We start from the raw sequence: 15,946 nt of genomic DNA on the forward strand, positions 1-15,946 counted from the left end.
ATCAAACCCCCTCCAAATTCCCACCTGGTGCTGCGAACAAGCAGACAGAATTCTGTGGTCCACCGTATCGAACACTGCAGTCAGGTCCAACAAAACGAGACGCACATACTTTCCACTGTCGTTAGCTGCGAGGATGCCATTAAAAACTCATAAAAGGACTGACTGTGTCCAGTACAGCATCTTAAAACACGACGGCAAAACCTCCATGATGTTATTGTTACTCCCAAAAAGATTTCAACTGAGTGTGCGCCACTTTTTTTCCCCAGAATTTTGGAAATAAAAGGCAGCTTGGAAATGTAAATGTTAAAAAACGTGTGTTTGTGTAGCCATATCTTCAACGTGACCCGCTGAAGGAGTCGGCACGTCTGAACGCCGCGTGGCGTAAACACGTCCCGGCGGGGGAGCGACGACGTCTGGTAAGATAAGCGGCTGATAACAGCTGATAATGGCAGATAGCCATAACTCCATCATGGCCGCCCCCAACGTGGAGAACGTGAGGAATCCAACACACACAAACAAGCGCACACACATGTGTGTGGAGGGGGTCCTCACACTCATTTGTACCTGCCAGTCGGGGGGAGGCACCGGGTTGGGGGGTGTGACCTCAATCAGACCGGCGCTCGCAGAGCCAGAACACGCCACTTGGACGCAACGTTCTTTTCTAAACATTGGGTCAAATGTGCCACGTGTGTGTGTGTACGGGCATGAGAGAGAATGTGTGTGTATGCTGTGTGGAGTTTTGAGAGTATTCTAAGCGGGCGTTAATGTGAGTGTCTGAGTTTGTGCGTGTACGACGTTGGTTGTGTGTGTGTTATCGTGCATGTTGTTTATTGTGCCCAACATTCCTCTTTGCACTGCTGCGTTGAAACCTGCGGGCACCCTCATCAACTCAACACGCGTTTGTTCAACTGCAGAGGGGGCGGGCGGCAGCGAAGGCGAGCAACACTCGGATGGATATCGTGCATGTATTGAAGCAAACCATATTCACTTGTGAACGTCGTATAGCGTCATGCTAGCTCACAATACAGAAGGCCGTGGACATGCTAGCGAAACTAGCATCATTGTTGTGGTATTTAGAAGCCTTTGAATAGCTGATGGCGGCCCGGTAGTCCAGTGGTTAGCACGTGGGCTTCACAGTGCAGAGGTACCGGGTTCGATTCCAGCTCCGGCCTCCCTGTGTGGAGTTTGCATGTTCTCCCCGGGCCTGCGTGGGTTTTCTCCGGGTGCTCCGGTTTCCTCCCACATTCCAAAAACATGCATGGCAGGCTGATTGAACACTCGAAATTGTCCCTAGGTGTGAGTGTGAGCGTGGATGGTTATTCGTCTCTGTGTGCCCTGCGATTGGCTGGCAACCGATTCAGGGTGTCCCCCGCCTACTGCCCGGAGACACCTGGGATGGGCTCCAGCACCCCCCGCGACCCTAGTGAGGATCAAGCGGTACGGAAGATGAATGAATGAATAGCTGATATAGATATGATAGCAACACTTGTTGATAGAGAATATAACAAAACTGAAAGGCATACCTTCACTATTCTCAGACAAAAACGGCAAATTTTCTTGCCGCTTAGGTGCGACAGTCTTCTCTTATTATCTGTATACATTATACGGCCCGCTGATGGTTAAGGCACATGCACCAGACACAGCCGATTGGATGACTACATTAAAACATGATTCCTCAAAGGTTTAATTCTATGCATTGTGTTTTAATTGTGTTATTACAGTGTCATTACTATGTTTTTATAAAGTACAAAACTTTGGAGGACTATTTTGCCTATAAAATGTTAATTACCTTTTTTGTTGGTGTTTCGGGAGCGCGTCATTTGATTTTGAGTGTAAGTAAGTAGCGAGGCCTCAGTCTCCATAAAGGTGGACCGTTAGCCACGATTCAATCAATCCAGCCCATTGATTCGGCGACAATATCTCCACCCGTTTATGGTGCTCATTTTAGCGCTTAACTTTTTGGGCCAAAGAGCGCGGCTGTAAAGATCGCCCGGCCGTGACTTTACACGAAAGAAAAACACCCCCGCTGGCTTTTAATCGTCTGCCGTTAAAATTAACGCCGCGTGACATTTTACGGCCGCTCTCCTGTCCTCCGATATTCTGCATTTCGATGCAAGAGAAGTGGCCTTGATGACCCCCGACCTCATTCTTAATTCTATTGAGCGTCTCTTTATGGGGGACGTGGGAGTGAGCGTTGATTTAAGGGTATAGCACTTGGGGCCAATACTGCTGTCCCCCCGCCCCCAAATATCATTTGGTGAACTTTCAAGTGGACCATCTTGCATTTATGTGCTAAAATACAACCTTTTGTGATCATGACTGTAATTTTGTGCACAAATATTGGACTTGAACCCTTGGCCTGATTCTTAATTCCGTTCGTTACACCCAGAGTTCCCCGTAAGGTGCGCCGGTCCTTTAATTACCACGACGGGGGTGCAAAACACGGGGCCGTGGGAGGCGGCATTGATGTGAGAGCATGAAAGATCAACGCAAATGTCAGGCTGCCGCTTTACCCGCAGGGGAGGGCGGCCCAACTCCGAGCCAGATTGAAGAAAATGTTTCCATTTTTTTGTCGGTGTTTTAGATGCACGAGGCCACTGAACAAGCGTCAGCAACCTTTTGTCATTTTTGTCCGTTTGCCATTTTCATGGGATTTTGCTGCTAAAATACAACCCCCTGTCCATCACGATTGTATTTTCCCGCATGAATAAGATACAAATTATTTTTGGTCATAAAATTTTGACTTTTTCAAACCAAATTTGTGCCTTTTTTGCCCCCCTCTCTCGATAGTACAACTATTTTCTTGTAAAAATTATGACTGTGGTTAAGTTCTGACTTTTTCCTCTGATGTTTTGTGATGCAATTACCACATTTTCCATAAAACTGGGTTTTTTTTAAACATTATTTTTCTCCTAAACATGAAAACTTCTGTTCATAACAATTATGTATACATGACTATTTTCCAGTAAAATTAAAACTCAGTATGTTTATTCCTCTAAATTACAATTTATTTCGCTTAAAAACTGTGTCAATATTCTTTTAAAATTGTAAAAAAAAAAAACTTTCATCACATTACAACTTTTTCTTGAAATTTTGCCTTTTTCCCCTCCTTAAATTTTTTTTTAAAATTATTCACAATTTATTTTCTATTAATAATTTGAGTTCTCTTGTTTGAGTTCTATTACCTTTTGTCATGTACTGTATTTACCACTTTGCTCAAAATATCTGTACAGTTTTTCTGCCTCGAACTTTTTTTCCTACTAAAACAACACATTTCTTGTATATTTGTGATTTTTTTTTTTTTTTTGGCTGCCTTTTTCCTGTTAATAATATTCATTTTTTCCCCTTAATAATATGACTTTTATCACCAATGTCCAACTCTTTCTTCCTCCTAAAAATGACAACTCTATTTGCAGCACAGCAACATTTTTCCGTAGGCACGTTTTTCAAATCAAAACTAAACCACAAGTGTCTTTTTTTGGGGGGGGGGGGGGCGGGAATTAACAAAATGTGAGCAGTGAACATCTTTAGCTTCCGTAGCTCATCAGGCCTGCCACCATCCGAGCAGATTGCAGAGTGCTCGCCTGCACTCGACCTGGATGGCGACGCTCGCTGCCGCGTTGCCATGGTAACGGGCTGGCAGCAACTGTGAGAGGCTGCGCTCTTCTTTAAAGGCTGCCATCTGGACTCGGATTGATTTTTCTTAAAATAAAAGGGACAACAAATCAGCTCATTACCTTGATGATGTAAAAGTGCTTCAAAGCAACAAGCGGCCTGGACCTCATTTTTAGCTCGTTTAGCTCAAAATGTTTATTCTTGTCTCAGACCAAAATGTCGTCGGGTGATTTTTGATATTTGCGGGATGATGCTAAATTGTGATCCGATTTTGATAAATTACAGAGAAACAAAAAACTGTTCGAATCTCATCTTAGCCCAACGAAGCCAGTTTCACTTAGCAACGTGAATTTTGGTGGGCATGTTTATAGAAGTAGACCCACCAAAAAGCCATGCACAAAACACAACGTTTTGATTTGAAGTGACCATTTTAGGTTGGTTTGGGAAAATTTCCGGGGTCCTCAAAATGTTTTTGAAAATTCAACCCCGGATGCCAGTTTCACTCAGCAGCAGGCAATTTGGTGGGAATCTATCATCAGTAAACGCAAAAAGTGTCTGTAGAAGCAATGTCGAAAAATTGCTCGCCATTTTTGAGACGTTTCCTTTGTCCTTCAAAATTTGGGAAGATTTGGTCCCCAGAACTATATTCACTTTCCAACATGAAATTTGGTAGGCTCAGCAAAAATGATCCAGAAGCCATGCCTAAAAACACACACTAAGTTGGCTATTTTGGTTTAAAGTGGGAGATTTTCGGTGGGGTCTTTCCAATTAAAAAAATAGTTCAGCCCCTAAATCGAGTTTCACTTGGCAGGATGGAATTAGGTACACAAATCTATAATGAGTAGACCCACAAAAAGTTTCAAGAAGCCATGCCTAAAAATTCAGAGGAAGTCTGGCATTCTTGTTTGAAGGGCTTCTTTCCTGGTCACGTTAGCCATTTCCAGGAGTCTTTAAAACACAAACCACTCCTCCAGGTTTTGTCCGATTGCTCCTAAATTTGAAGCACAAGTTAAATTTGTGAGACTAAACTGTGAAGATTTTCTTTGTTATGATTGTATGTAGGCGTAGCATTGAGATCAAATTTGAAGACTGTTCCCTGAATGCCTCCCTGACAAGCACGCCGGTCTTGAAGTAGAGCAGCAGGAGCAATAATGAGAAACGTTTATTGATTTTTAAACACAACCTTTTCGGAGGAGGGGGGTTGCTCCATTTACGGCTCGACTGCGCTAATATATATTTTTTTATTGACGGATGCATTAGTGAGTAAAATTCCACTGGGAGCAGTTGCTTGCTCAACTTTTCGGCGGCTTTTTGCTGAGGGAAGATTGCGTGTTTGCTGTCACTTTTTATTTTTTTTGTCAATTCGGCAGTCTGGATTGTATGCAGACTACCATGTTGTTATTTTTTATCGTTTTTACTTTTCACAAAAGCGACTTGATTGCCTTTCAGGGACATTTAATTGTCGTCAATTTTATTCTTGTCATTCTCCATGCTTTTATTCAGGTAACTAAATCCCCCGTGATTATCATTATTATTATTAAAAAAAACAAACTCTGCAAATAAATGCATTTGTTTGTCATCAGATTTTTGTGTTGTTTTGTTATTAAAATAAGCATATTTTTGTGGGGCCTTTAATTCATGTATTATAGCGGTAACTCAATTCTGTCAAATAAAATCACCCTTGTAGGAGTCTTACATTATTTGTATTTATTTATTTACTCCATTTATAAATTTTCAACATTTTAAATATTGCGTTATGCCCCAAACCTACCAAAAAGTTTGTTTTTGCCTCTTTCCGTACCTGCGATAAGTCACAGGTTGGTTTCCTCAAAAAAGGCCGCTTTCTGACCAAAATGTGGAGAAAAGAAACAATGGCTTTGGTGCTCATTGATCTCAGTTCGATTTTATATCTATATATTTATGTTTAAGTTGTGTAAATGTCACTTTTTTTTTTTTTTTTTGGGTGCAGCTGCATCTCATTTGGCGGTTAAAGGAGCGGTCGTCACCATGACAACGTCCATGGCCGGCCTCCTCCTGCTGAGGCTCCTCCTTCTCCTCCTCATCGCCCCGCTGACGTTGAGGGCGGCGATGGCTCATCCCAACGCTTCGTCCGCCTTCCCGACCGCGTCGCTTTTCCAACCGCTCACTCAGCCCGAGTGCTCCAAGAAAGAACATCCTAAAGTATCCACGCAAGGTTAGACGCCTGTTTTTTAGCCGTCCTTAGCGGTGTGAGCGTGTTAGCGAACAAAAGGTGAAATCGATGTGGTTTTATATGATTCTTTTGCGTCAGTTCTCGGGCACAAATTCTTGTTTCTTATGGGTGTTGTGTTTGTCTTGCTGCCCCCCACCCCCCCAAAAAAACCCAACAAAAAACTAGCTGCAGTGACGATAAAAAACAGAAATATAAAAGCCACAGGAGCTGGATTGAATATCCCGCGATAACTTGAAAAATCCAATCAGGAGGGCGCCCCCTTTTGGCACAGCCGTCCCTCGTGTTTTGGGTTGAATGTAATTAAAAAGCAAAAAAAGTTCCTGGTCTGCCAAAGTACACTTACGCGTGAACGTTTGAAGCTAAAAAAAAATCCAATTGGTCGAGCGCCACCTTTGATACCAGTCGTCCTAAACACCATTTTTTTTCTTCCGAGTCAGAAAATCCACGGAATACTTTCATTGATAGAGTGCCTTGAAGAGGTACATTTTTTTTTGGGCTATCGCAAATGTTCGAGTACAAATGTCATTATAAATCAGCGGAGTTCTTGCTAAAAAAAAAACAAACCAACGAAAGAACACTAAACCCTTAAACGTTTGAAGACATTCCAGCTGCTCGAGCGAGTGCCGCTGAGTAGGAGACCAAATTGAATTGAAGTGATTCGAGTGAATGGCGGCGTCTGTGATCGATCGGTGTTTTGTGTTAGCTTTTTTTTGGGGGGGGGGGGGGGCGCGGCCTCGCTCACCTGCACCACAAAGCCTGAATGGTGACCGGATTAAAACCCAACAATGGCTAATGCTAACGGTTGGGGCGAAACATGCCGGACAAAAGAGGATTGATTTGAATCAGAGTGGTGGTTGAGCGCTGCCGAGAAATGCGACGGAAGCGCTTTTTCAAGCGCTAGCTTAGGATTCCTCGGCAGTATCGATTGATATTGCTCTGACGTAGAACGTGAATCACTTCATACATTTCCAGTACTTGGAATACGCTATGTTTGTGTTTTTCAACCGCCGTGCTACGCTAATCCTCAAATGGTTCCAACATTCCAGTTGAAAGAGTGCCCCGTCGAACAAGCTAACTTGGCTCCAGAAATTGTCTTGCGTCGGATGTTATCAGTCAGGAAAGGATAAAGTTCTTGTTTGACCAAACGCGCACGTTTTGGAAGTATTAGCGCGCCGCTTCGAGCCTTGCTCTAACATGATCGCGCCACTCGCCCATTTCAAGTGCTCGGAAGAAATGTATTTACAAAGTATGAAGCAAAAAGAGTTCTTGCGCTGACAAAGAACAGCCTTCCACCAAAAAGCTCAATATCTAGAGCGCTGCCTAGAAACCCGTATGGAAAGAATCATATCTACGAGCTATCTCAAATCTCTTGAAGATCAAATCAAACGGGTTCTTGTTCTGATAAAACACATCCTTGAAGGTCATTTCCAAAATGAGCGTCAACTCTGAATTTTGTCCGAAAGGCCATCTTTTGGTCATGACTGTAGGCGAAACCCGGGCTTCATCTTCATCTTCCGAGCCGCTTGATCCTCACGAGGGTCGCGGGGGGTGCTGGAGCCTATCCCAGCTGTCTCCGGGCAGTAGGCGGGGGACACCCTGAATCGGTTGCCAGCCAATCACAGGGCACGCAGAGACGAACGCTCACACTCACACCTAGGGACAATTTAGAGTGTTCAATCAGCCTGCCATGCATATTTTTGGAATGTGGGAGGAAACCGGAGCACCCGGAGAAAACCCACGCAGGCCCGGGGAGAACATGCAAACTCCACACAGGGAGGCCGGAGCTGGAATCGAACCCGGTACCTCTGCACTGTGAAGCCCACGTGCTAACCACTGGACTACCAGGCCGCTTTTTATTATTTTTTTTATTCCAAGTTTCTACGTGGTCAGTCGACTGTTAGCACGTTGCCAAATGAGCGTTTATCTTTTTGTCAAGGTTCGACGCAGCACTCCAGCAAATGGAACTTTCACTCCCGCCGTGATAGTCGGAGAACTCGTAACACTGTGCCCAACGTTGACGCCGATGCAGCCGCCTTGAAATGGGCTAGCAGACTTTGTATTGCACTCGTGTTCCTAGTCAGCCCCTCCATTAAAATTTACTTTTCAAGTGAGTTGCTATATATATTTTTTTTGTGTGACTCTCAGGGCGCTGCTTTTGCAGATCTCAGGTTTGTTAGTGAGTAGATAATCTTCACACCTTTTTTTCTTTTCCCCACCGCATGCAACAATATCCGTAAAGATGAAGAGGATCTTCCCCGCGGGATGGAAAGGGGAGACGGTAGCGTTCGCTTTAACGTCACCTTTGGCGGAGAAGTAATCCGTTGAATAACCGCGCACGTCGTCACGCTCCGCTTTCCCCAGCAAATCACAGCAAACTCCCGAGAGAATTGCGCAGAAATGAAGCCGCCCGTATTTATTTGGCCTCTCTTTCTCCATTTACGCACACTCCCGCCTGCCGCTTGACTCTTTATTAATCTAATTTGCACTCTGCTCCGTCTCGTCTCTGTGCCGCAAATGCAACACATTGCATCAACTTGTGAACCGAGCGCTCGGGTAATAAAATCTTAAGGGGGCGGGGGGGGGGGGGGGGGTCGGGGAAGGAGAATGGGGGGAGGGGGGGAGACAACGACAACAACAGGGCGCGGCGTTCTTCCGTCTTCAGTTTTGATTACCGAGGCGGCCCTAATTGGAGCTGCCGCGCAAGCGTTTGCGTCCCATCAATCATCGAGCTGGGATGGCCGCGACGGGGCTGGCTGGTTGTAAGTTGGAAAGGTGATGTTAGCGATGGCGGCTTTAGACTGAATTGGAAAGAATGACTTGTTGATAGCGCCCTTAAAAAACTCCCTCATCGACGGCTAGCGACGCCGCCGAAGCTAATGCTGCCCTTCAATCAAAGTCAACTTTGCTTTTTTTTTTCTTCTTTTCATATCCGAGTGAGTAGGCGGCGCCACGGAGGAGCTCTTTTTATTTCTTGGCCGCTTTGAACAATCCCAAAGTCTTTAAAGCTGGCGAGTCGGGAGAGGAAATCAATCCCATAAATCCTGGCTTCCGTTGCGACTCTCTGAATTAGCATGCTATGGCTAATGTGAGAGAAAAGACAAATGTTTGGGTTGTTATCACTCCGGAGCGACGTGACTTGTGTCGTTACAAGTTAGGAAATCACTTGTTTCGTAGTGTGCCAAATAGGGTCTCTAAAAATGTTTTATGGTTGCGACAGACTTTTAATTAGAAATTTGCCTTCCTCATGTTGAATGCCTTGTGGTTGTTGTTGGGACTTTTATTGTGAAAATCGACCATTTACAAACTGGCTACTTGTCATTTTGATTTTGGAAATCACAGTAAGATCAGGTGCATATGATGTTCAGGTATGATAAGATAAGATAAGAAACCTTTATTAGTCTCACAATGGAGAAATTCCCAATTCACAGCAGCAAAGTTATGAAGGTAAGAAGTAGAACAACAAAATAAAGGAGCTGCTGGAAAGGCAGCCACTCTCGCGGCGCCATTTTGAAGTCAAAATGACAAAAATATATAAAATAATAAAAAAGGTATATTATAGCTTGTGACTTTACTCGTGAAAGCCATAATGTTGGAACTAATAGTTGTGTGGTTGCGCTTCAATTTTATTGTGAAAGTCAGCCAGCGTGTGATTCTTAGAGATTTTTATTGTGAAAGTCGCCGTATACAAGCTGGGTTTTTTTTAAAAACATTTATTCCATTTTGAAATAAGGCCATAACATTACAAGTGAAGTTCTGAGAATGTGTTCTCGATGAACACCGATATAGAGCTTTTTTTTTTTTTAAATGTCCGCGCCACACAAAACATGGCAGCAAAATTAAAACTCCAAATAATGGGCCCTGGCAGATAAACGGTGAGGGAAGGGGGACGCGGATTGTGGGGGGGGCCTTACCGTCCCAGCTGTGCGCCGCTTATGAGGGGATTGAACAGGCGGGGCGTATAAAAAAAGCTTGTAAGCGGGAGGATCAACGCCAATCATCCTCACCGTAGGAATTCTCACCAGACGGATATTTACTCTCTCTTAACGGAGAACATGAAGGGGGCGAGGCTCAGTAATGCTTCCTATTGGAGATTAAATACAGTACACAGTCATTATTTTAGCTCACTACTTTGTTTGATGCTACGCGATGCTAATTTCTCTTAATGCGAAAATGGGCTAAGGCTTATTTCCAACCCATTGCTTTAGGCTATTCTCCCTCTAAGCCTAAATTGTTTTAGGCTATTCTTTCTCATGCGAAAATATGAGCCATCATGCTTTGCTATGCTATGCTAGGCTTTGCTAAGCTACGCTTATAATACGTTGTCTCCCCCTCAGCGCTTGGTCCATGGATGTCCGCGTTCTCCTGGGCTGGCGTGCGGGATTTCTCTCAGCTGACGCTCGACCTCGCCAGGAATGAACTCATTGTGGGCGCCAGGTGCGACACACACACACACACACACACACACTTATACAAGTACACACACAGAGGCAGTCATATTCTCCCCCCCCCCTCGCAGGAACTTCCTGTTCAGACTTGACCTCAGCAACATGTCTTTGATCCAGGTAAGACCATCTTCTTTCTCCTTGCCTTAGATTTGTCCCATGTTATGACTGTGTTGTTGTTGATCTTGTAATTTTATTTTGAAAGTCACAAAATAATAGATGGTGATTGCAGTTAGTGTAGTGGGGTCACCTGTGGGTTTTTTTATTGTGAAAGGAAACATGTATGGAAACATGTCATATGGTGTCGTTCATAATAAAAGCCAAGGCGCAACCAAGAAACATGCCGCTTGCACACGCTAACTTTCACAATAAAAGTCCCAGAGTAACATTTTGTGTGCCGTCTGGTTAGTGGAGCTTTTACTTTTTAAGTGACAGAGGTCAGACGTCAGTCAGATATTTTTAGAAACAATTTCCTGCTCAGTAGCGACACAAAGATGGCGGTGCCAGGGCCACATTATTGCTTTTTGGATGCAGTTGTTTTTTTGTGTGCATGTGCGTGACGAACAAGACATTTGCATTCATTAGAGACATTCCGGAACAATCCAGCTCAACACCCGAGGTGCCGCCCAGACACGGAGGGCCACAGGTTATTGTGCTGTTGATGATGATTTTGGGTTTGTGGGGAAGGGTATGCAGCAGGGGGGTGGGGCGGGGTCGTAGGGCGGCGTGCAGGTTACTGAGCCGAGGCCCGTGGGAGCTCACCTGTCTGCTACCAGCATTAGCGAGCAGGCAAGCAGAGACGTTGACTGCACAGCCAATCACTGCGACAAATAAAATCGAGAGAGTACCTCGACGTGTTGCTGCACTTTTATTGTGAAAGTCTCAATAGCAGTTAGTCTATTTACAGACCTAAAAATGTTCAAATGAGCCCCTTTTATTTTGAAACTCTGCAGCAGAAAACCTTGGAATGAACAAAAAAAGTGATTCACTGTTGTATTATGATTCCCCCCCCCCACCCCCATTACAGCAATTTTGAATATTATAAACAGACTCAGTAATACACAGCCATCCAGAAAAAGGATACATAGCTCTGCTCCCACTCAGACTTTCCCCGGGCGACCCACGCCATCATTTTTCTGCTTCCCTCAAACTCCTTTCTGTGCTGCCGCGTGGGATGCGGGTTGGCGCCGCATTTAGTACCGGGTCTGATGCCTGATTGCCGCCCACTCGCGCTGTCCCACCTGCGCCCGCTGACAGAGCGCCCACTCGGGGGTCCCTCTTGCAAACAACCCCACTCGTCCCCCGTCACCGCTGTCGAACAGCAGGCAGAAGGTGGTGGGAGGTGTGTGTGTGTGTGTGTGTGTGTGTGTGTGTGTGTGTGGGGGATGGAGGCAAAGTAAAAAAAAAAATCTCAAGTGTCTGATGGGAGCAAAAGAGGAAAATGAGCTTTTATGCATTTCTCATGATTTGTACCTTTGCATAAGCGCTCACATTCATAACCTCGCGGGAAGTCATAACAATCCAAAAAAAAAAAAAGTACAATAATAACATCTGTTCATCATATTGGCTATTATTACTGTGTCGATTTGGTTCCCAGTAGCGCACAAGTAGCGATAGCATCGTCACGAACAACTTTGAATCAAGGCAGTGTTTTATGTTTTATCATCACAATTAAGGCAGGTAAGGAAGGAAGGCAGAAAAGAAGAAAGGATGTATGGAAGGAAAGGTGGGAGGGGAAGGCAAGAGATGGCCAAAAAGGAAGGAAAGGATGATGTAAAAGGAAGAAAATTGAAACCTACGCTGGCCACGGACTTGGCTATAACCGGCTTTGAAACCCTAATCCTGCCTTGATACCTTATTTTGGCACTCGTGCCCTTTGCCTGATATGATTATAAAAGAAAAACAAGTTCATCTTGGGAAGCTTTTATCGACGGTGAACGTGTAAAGCCAATGTAAGGCGTTGACTTTCTTTTGGCCCGACTGGTAGAATCTAAAATATTTTTTTGGTTTAGCGAACCTGCCTGTGCTTGCTTTTGAAGTGGGCTCATCTGTGATCTGCTTGTGTTTGTTTGTGGCGTCTGGAGAGTGAGCATCTGTCAGATAATCCCGGCGCGGATAATAAGAAGAAAAAGAAAAAAGGCAGCCGGAATGTCAACACGGTGGCGATTCCGTATCTGGAGCTCATCTTGTTTGACATCTAGAGCGGCTCTGGCCGGCTCGTGCAGCAACAGTCCCAAACTCACTGAATCCCTCAGATGATCGCCGGGATGATAACTTGACACCTTTGTGGTGTTTTGCGTTTGTTTGTCTCACAATCACGCTGCCGGTGCAGTCTCGAGCTTGGACGGGTGTTTGCCCGTTTACGGTCCTATTGAAAGTTTTTGCCCTGGAATGACCTACGTAAACCCCAAACCCAAGTCCTAGATTAAACCCGTCCCTAACTCCGCCCCTAACCAGAACCCTGTGCTCAAAGTTGACCTCTACTCGATACCCAACCTTGAACATAAACCCTATGAGTCAGAACCATACCCGAGTTAGGATTCGGGTTAGGACTTAAGAATTTAGATCTTAGAATTATCCATCTATCAAGCCACACATCCATTTTCCATCCATAAAATAATTTTGCATGGAAAGACTCCCAGCTGTGTGGACAGCCTTTGGCTCTCAGCGTGTTTCAACCTCTCGGTCTGGAAACGGGAAGTGGTCCTTGCTCAAACGTCCTCAGCCGCAGGAGATCTTTGAGACCGTTGCAAAACACTGTTGGGAAAATAAATGCCGCTGTTGTTTTAGCTGCTGTGTCTGGGCTCCAAACTCCCTCTGGGCCTGAGGTGGAGGTCTTAAAGTCTTTCCATCAGATCTTTATTTGAGGTCTTTTACGCAAAGTGTGTTCTTGAGGTCTTTGCTGAGTTTTGGGAGTTAGCTCCAGATAGTTCTTAAGGGCCTCCTCCTCTAGATCTTACCTGTTAAAACATTTCTCAAAGTCGCTGACTGAGGCTTTTTCCTGAAGTGTTTGCCTGAGAGGTTTCCATTGGGTCTTTGTTTGAGGTCTTTCCTGGAGGTCTACTCTTGAGGGCTTTTCTGAAAGTCTTACCATGACGTCTCTCTGTCAGGTCTTTCCTTGTTCTTTGTTTGTGGTCTTTCATTGAAGTATTTGCTTGATGTTTTCTGTCTGGCCTTTTCTAGAAGTCTCTTCCTGTCTCACCCATCAGGTGTTTGTTGAACAGAAGGGCCTGTTCTCAGGTGGTCTTGACACTTTCTTGAGAAGTCTGTGCTGAAGGTTGGCCCCACAGGCTTTAACCTCCCGATCTGGCGTTTGCCAAGTTCTTTTGCTCAAGTCTCTCCATCAAGTCTTCCTTCTGAGACATCCTCAGGATCTTCCCGTTGAAAACATTCCTCAAGGTTTCTGCTTCAAGTCATTTCCTGTGGTCTTTCCCTGATGCATTTCGTTGAGGCTTTCCTTGAGGTCTTTCCCAGAATTGCTTCTTTGGTTCTTTTGCTTCTAGTTTTCCTTGAGGTCTTTGCTAAAGATCTGACCTCCAATTGTTTGTATAAAGGTTTTCCTTGAAGTCTCTCCATGGGCATCATTGCTTGAGATCTGTTCTCGAGGTTGTCCTTGACCGTTCCCATTTGTAAGAAGCAATGCGGTGCTTTAGCGTGATCGTTTCTTGAAGCCCACCATGAAGTCTTTACCTAAAGCCTGTCCATTGGGTCTTTAATTGGGCTCATTTCTTGTCGTCTTTCAATCAAATCTTTCCATTGGATCTTTATTTCTTTCGGACGTCTTCTGTCTTTAATAACACTTTCCTCAAGGTGGTTTTCTAAAATCCTTTCTTTGAGATCTCGCTTAGGGATCTTTCCCCAAAGACCTCCCGTCGGGTTGTATCCTAGTGCACAAGGACACGCGACTGCGGTCAGTCAGTCGTGAAGTCCAAAAGGGGTTTTGCGGGGGGAAGAGAGAAACGGGGACCTGTAAGCTGGAAGCCGAGTGTCTCTCTTGGATTGGCAGTTGATTTCTTTCGCACCTTCGCGCCTCAATTTGTCGCTAGATTTAATTATTGATACGTCCTCTCTGGGAAGAGTAGAATGTCATGTATAATGTGAGTGGTCTACATTAGTGCCGAAATGATCCCCCCAACGTCCCTTAAACCTGTACCGAGATAAGACTGGGACGCTAAATTATTTTTTTCCCCCCTCCTTTTTCTCTCGTTCGACTCCAGACTGATGATATTTACATCATGCGCGAGAAAGTGGCCGTTGGCGCGTCAAATCAAATGTCGCTGCCTGACCTTTGAGACGGTGGCGCTCGCCAGTTCACCAAAACGGGGCTGGGGAAAGTCAAATTGAATGTGATTATCGTTATTATTTTATTTCTTTCCGAGACTGATTCCAATATGACGCGCAGGCTTCAAGCAGAACACCGCAGAACCTTTTTGTCATGCCGGGAATGCTTTAAATCATGACATTTAATTTCATATTGAATAATTAAATAACGACGTGATAAAAATGACATCATGACAGAAAACTCAACATCCGTTCAAAATGAACTATTAAGTCTACAACAGCATTTACAGTATTTTCATATTAGATTAGATTGATTGTTTTTCGCCAAAGACAAAGAAAATATGTCAGTGAATACAGTGGACCCTATTATAGGATCTGTGAATAATTGATGCTCACTGTCGTAGCCATTACAGGGGGAAAAAAAGTTTTAAACATTATAAACTGCATTTCTCCTATCAGCTACGGCAAATAAGCAAATGCGGTTGTCTACTGTGTTCCGGTATTGCATGTGTACATGTGTTGCTGCGTCGTTTTTGTTCATTAACATCACACCGCTACATTGATGCCATTCATTACTCCATCTACGCCATCACGGAGTAGCATTTAGCTAGCAGCAAAGTTATATGGGTTGTTTTTTTGTTTTTCAAATACAGAATGTGTCAAATGTATCTAATTAGTTTGTGAGTCAGTATTTTAATATAAAAACAGCATCCATTTAATCAAGAGGCTCCGAGTGGATGCCATGAGCTGGTATACCCAATGAAGTGTCTGGTGGTTGTACAATACAGTACAGTACAGCGCTCCAACAGTTCAGGCGGAGGAGGAGGTCCCCCGCCGGGCCAGACATTGAGTGGGAGGCGGCAGAGCGCGCCGTCTCACGCTGGGCTCCTCTCCTCACCTCTGCGCTACTACTTCCTGTCGTCAGGCCGGGAGCGCCGCTTCCTGCCGGGGCACTGGAAAGACACACTTTTCCGCATGGCTTCAACTCCTACACGACTGCTGCTTTTAGATTTTTAAAAGTCTCTTTAGCAGACATTTGCTCCAGGTTGACTCAGCTACTGTTGTTGCAAAAAATATATATATATCGCAAAGATATCGTCGTGATCTCATCATAGAAACGGACGTTTTCTTTGGAAAAGCAATCGATTTTAGGCTAACCAGCAGTAGTTTTGACCAACCAGCAGTAGTTTTGCTGCTTGGACTCGAGCTACCTTAGCCATCATGATCTCTTTCATCAACAATATTATTCTCACTGTGACCTAGAACAACAAACCCTGATTAGGTACATTTTTATAATTTTTTTTTATTTTTTATTTTTTTAGTCAGTCACCTAGTTAGCTACTAGGTCAGTTGGATGGATTTCGGTTTGAAGGTGAGTTTTGGTAGTTTGTCAGGT

At 44.5% G+C, this 15,946-nt stretch overlaps 1 protein-coding gene across 1 annotated transcript in view; it reads left to right on the plus strand.

Annotated features, from left to right (window-relative positions):
* Window positions 1-15,946, plus strand: part of sema5ba (sema domain, seven thrombospondin repeats (type 1 and type 1-like), transmembrane domain (TM) and short cytoplasmic domain, (semaphorin) 5Ba) — a 52,635-nt gene that overhangs the window by 3,777 nt on the left and 32,912 nt on the right. The window contains exons 2-4 of the mRNA XM_052082526.1: window positions 5,585-5,809; window positions 10,162-10,261; window positions 10,344-10,389. Of these exons, the coding sequence (XP_051938486.1) occupies window positions 5,585-5,809; window positions 10,162-10,261; window positions 10,344-10,389 (371 nt within the window). The remainder of the gene's footprint in view (window positions 1-5,584; window positions 5,810-10,161; window positions 10,262-10,343; window positions 10,390-15,946) is intronic.

The sequence above is a fragment of the Hippocampus zosterae genome, chromosome 12 (genome assembly GCF_025434085.1).
Source record: "Hippocampus zosterae strain Florida chromosome 12, ASM2543408v3, whole genome shotgun sequence".
Lineage (NCBI taxonomy): Eukaryota > Metazoa > Chordata > Actinopteri > Syngnathiformes > Syngnathidae > Hippocampus > Hippocampus zosterae.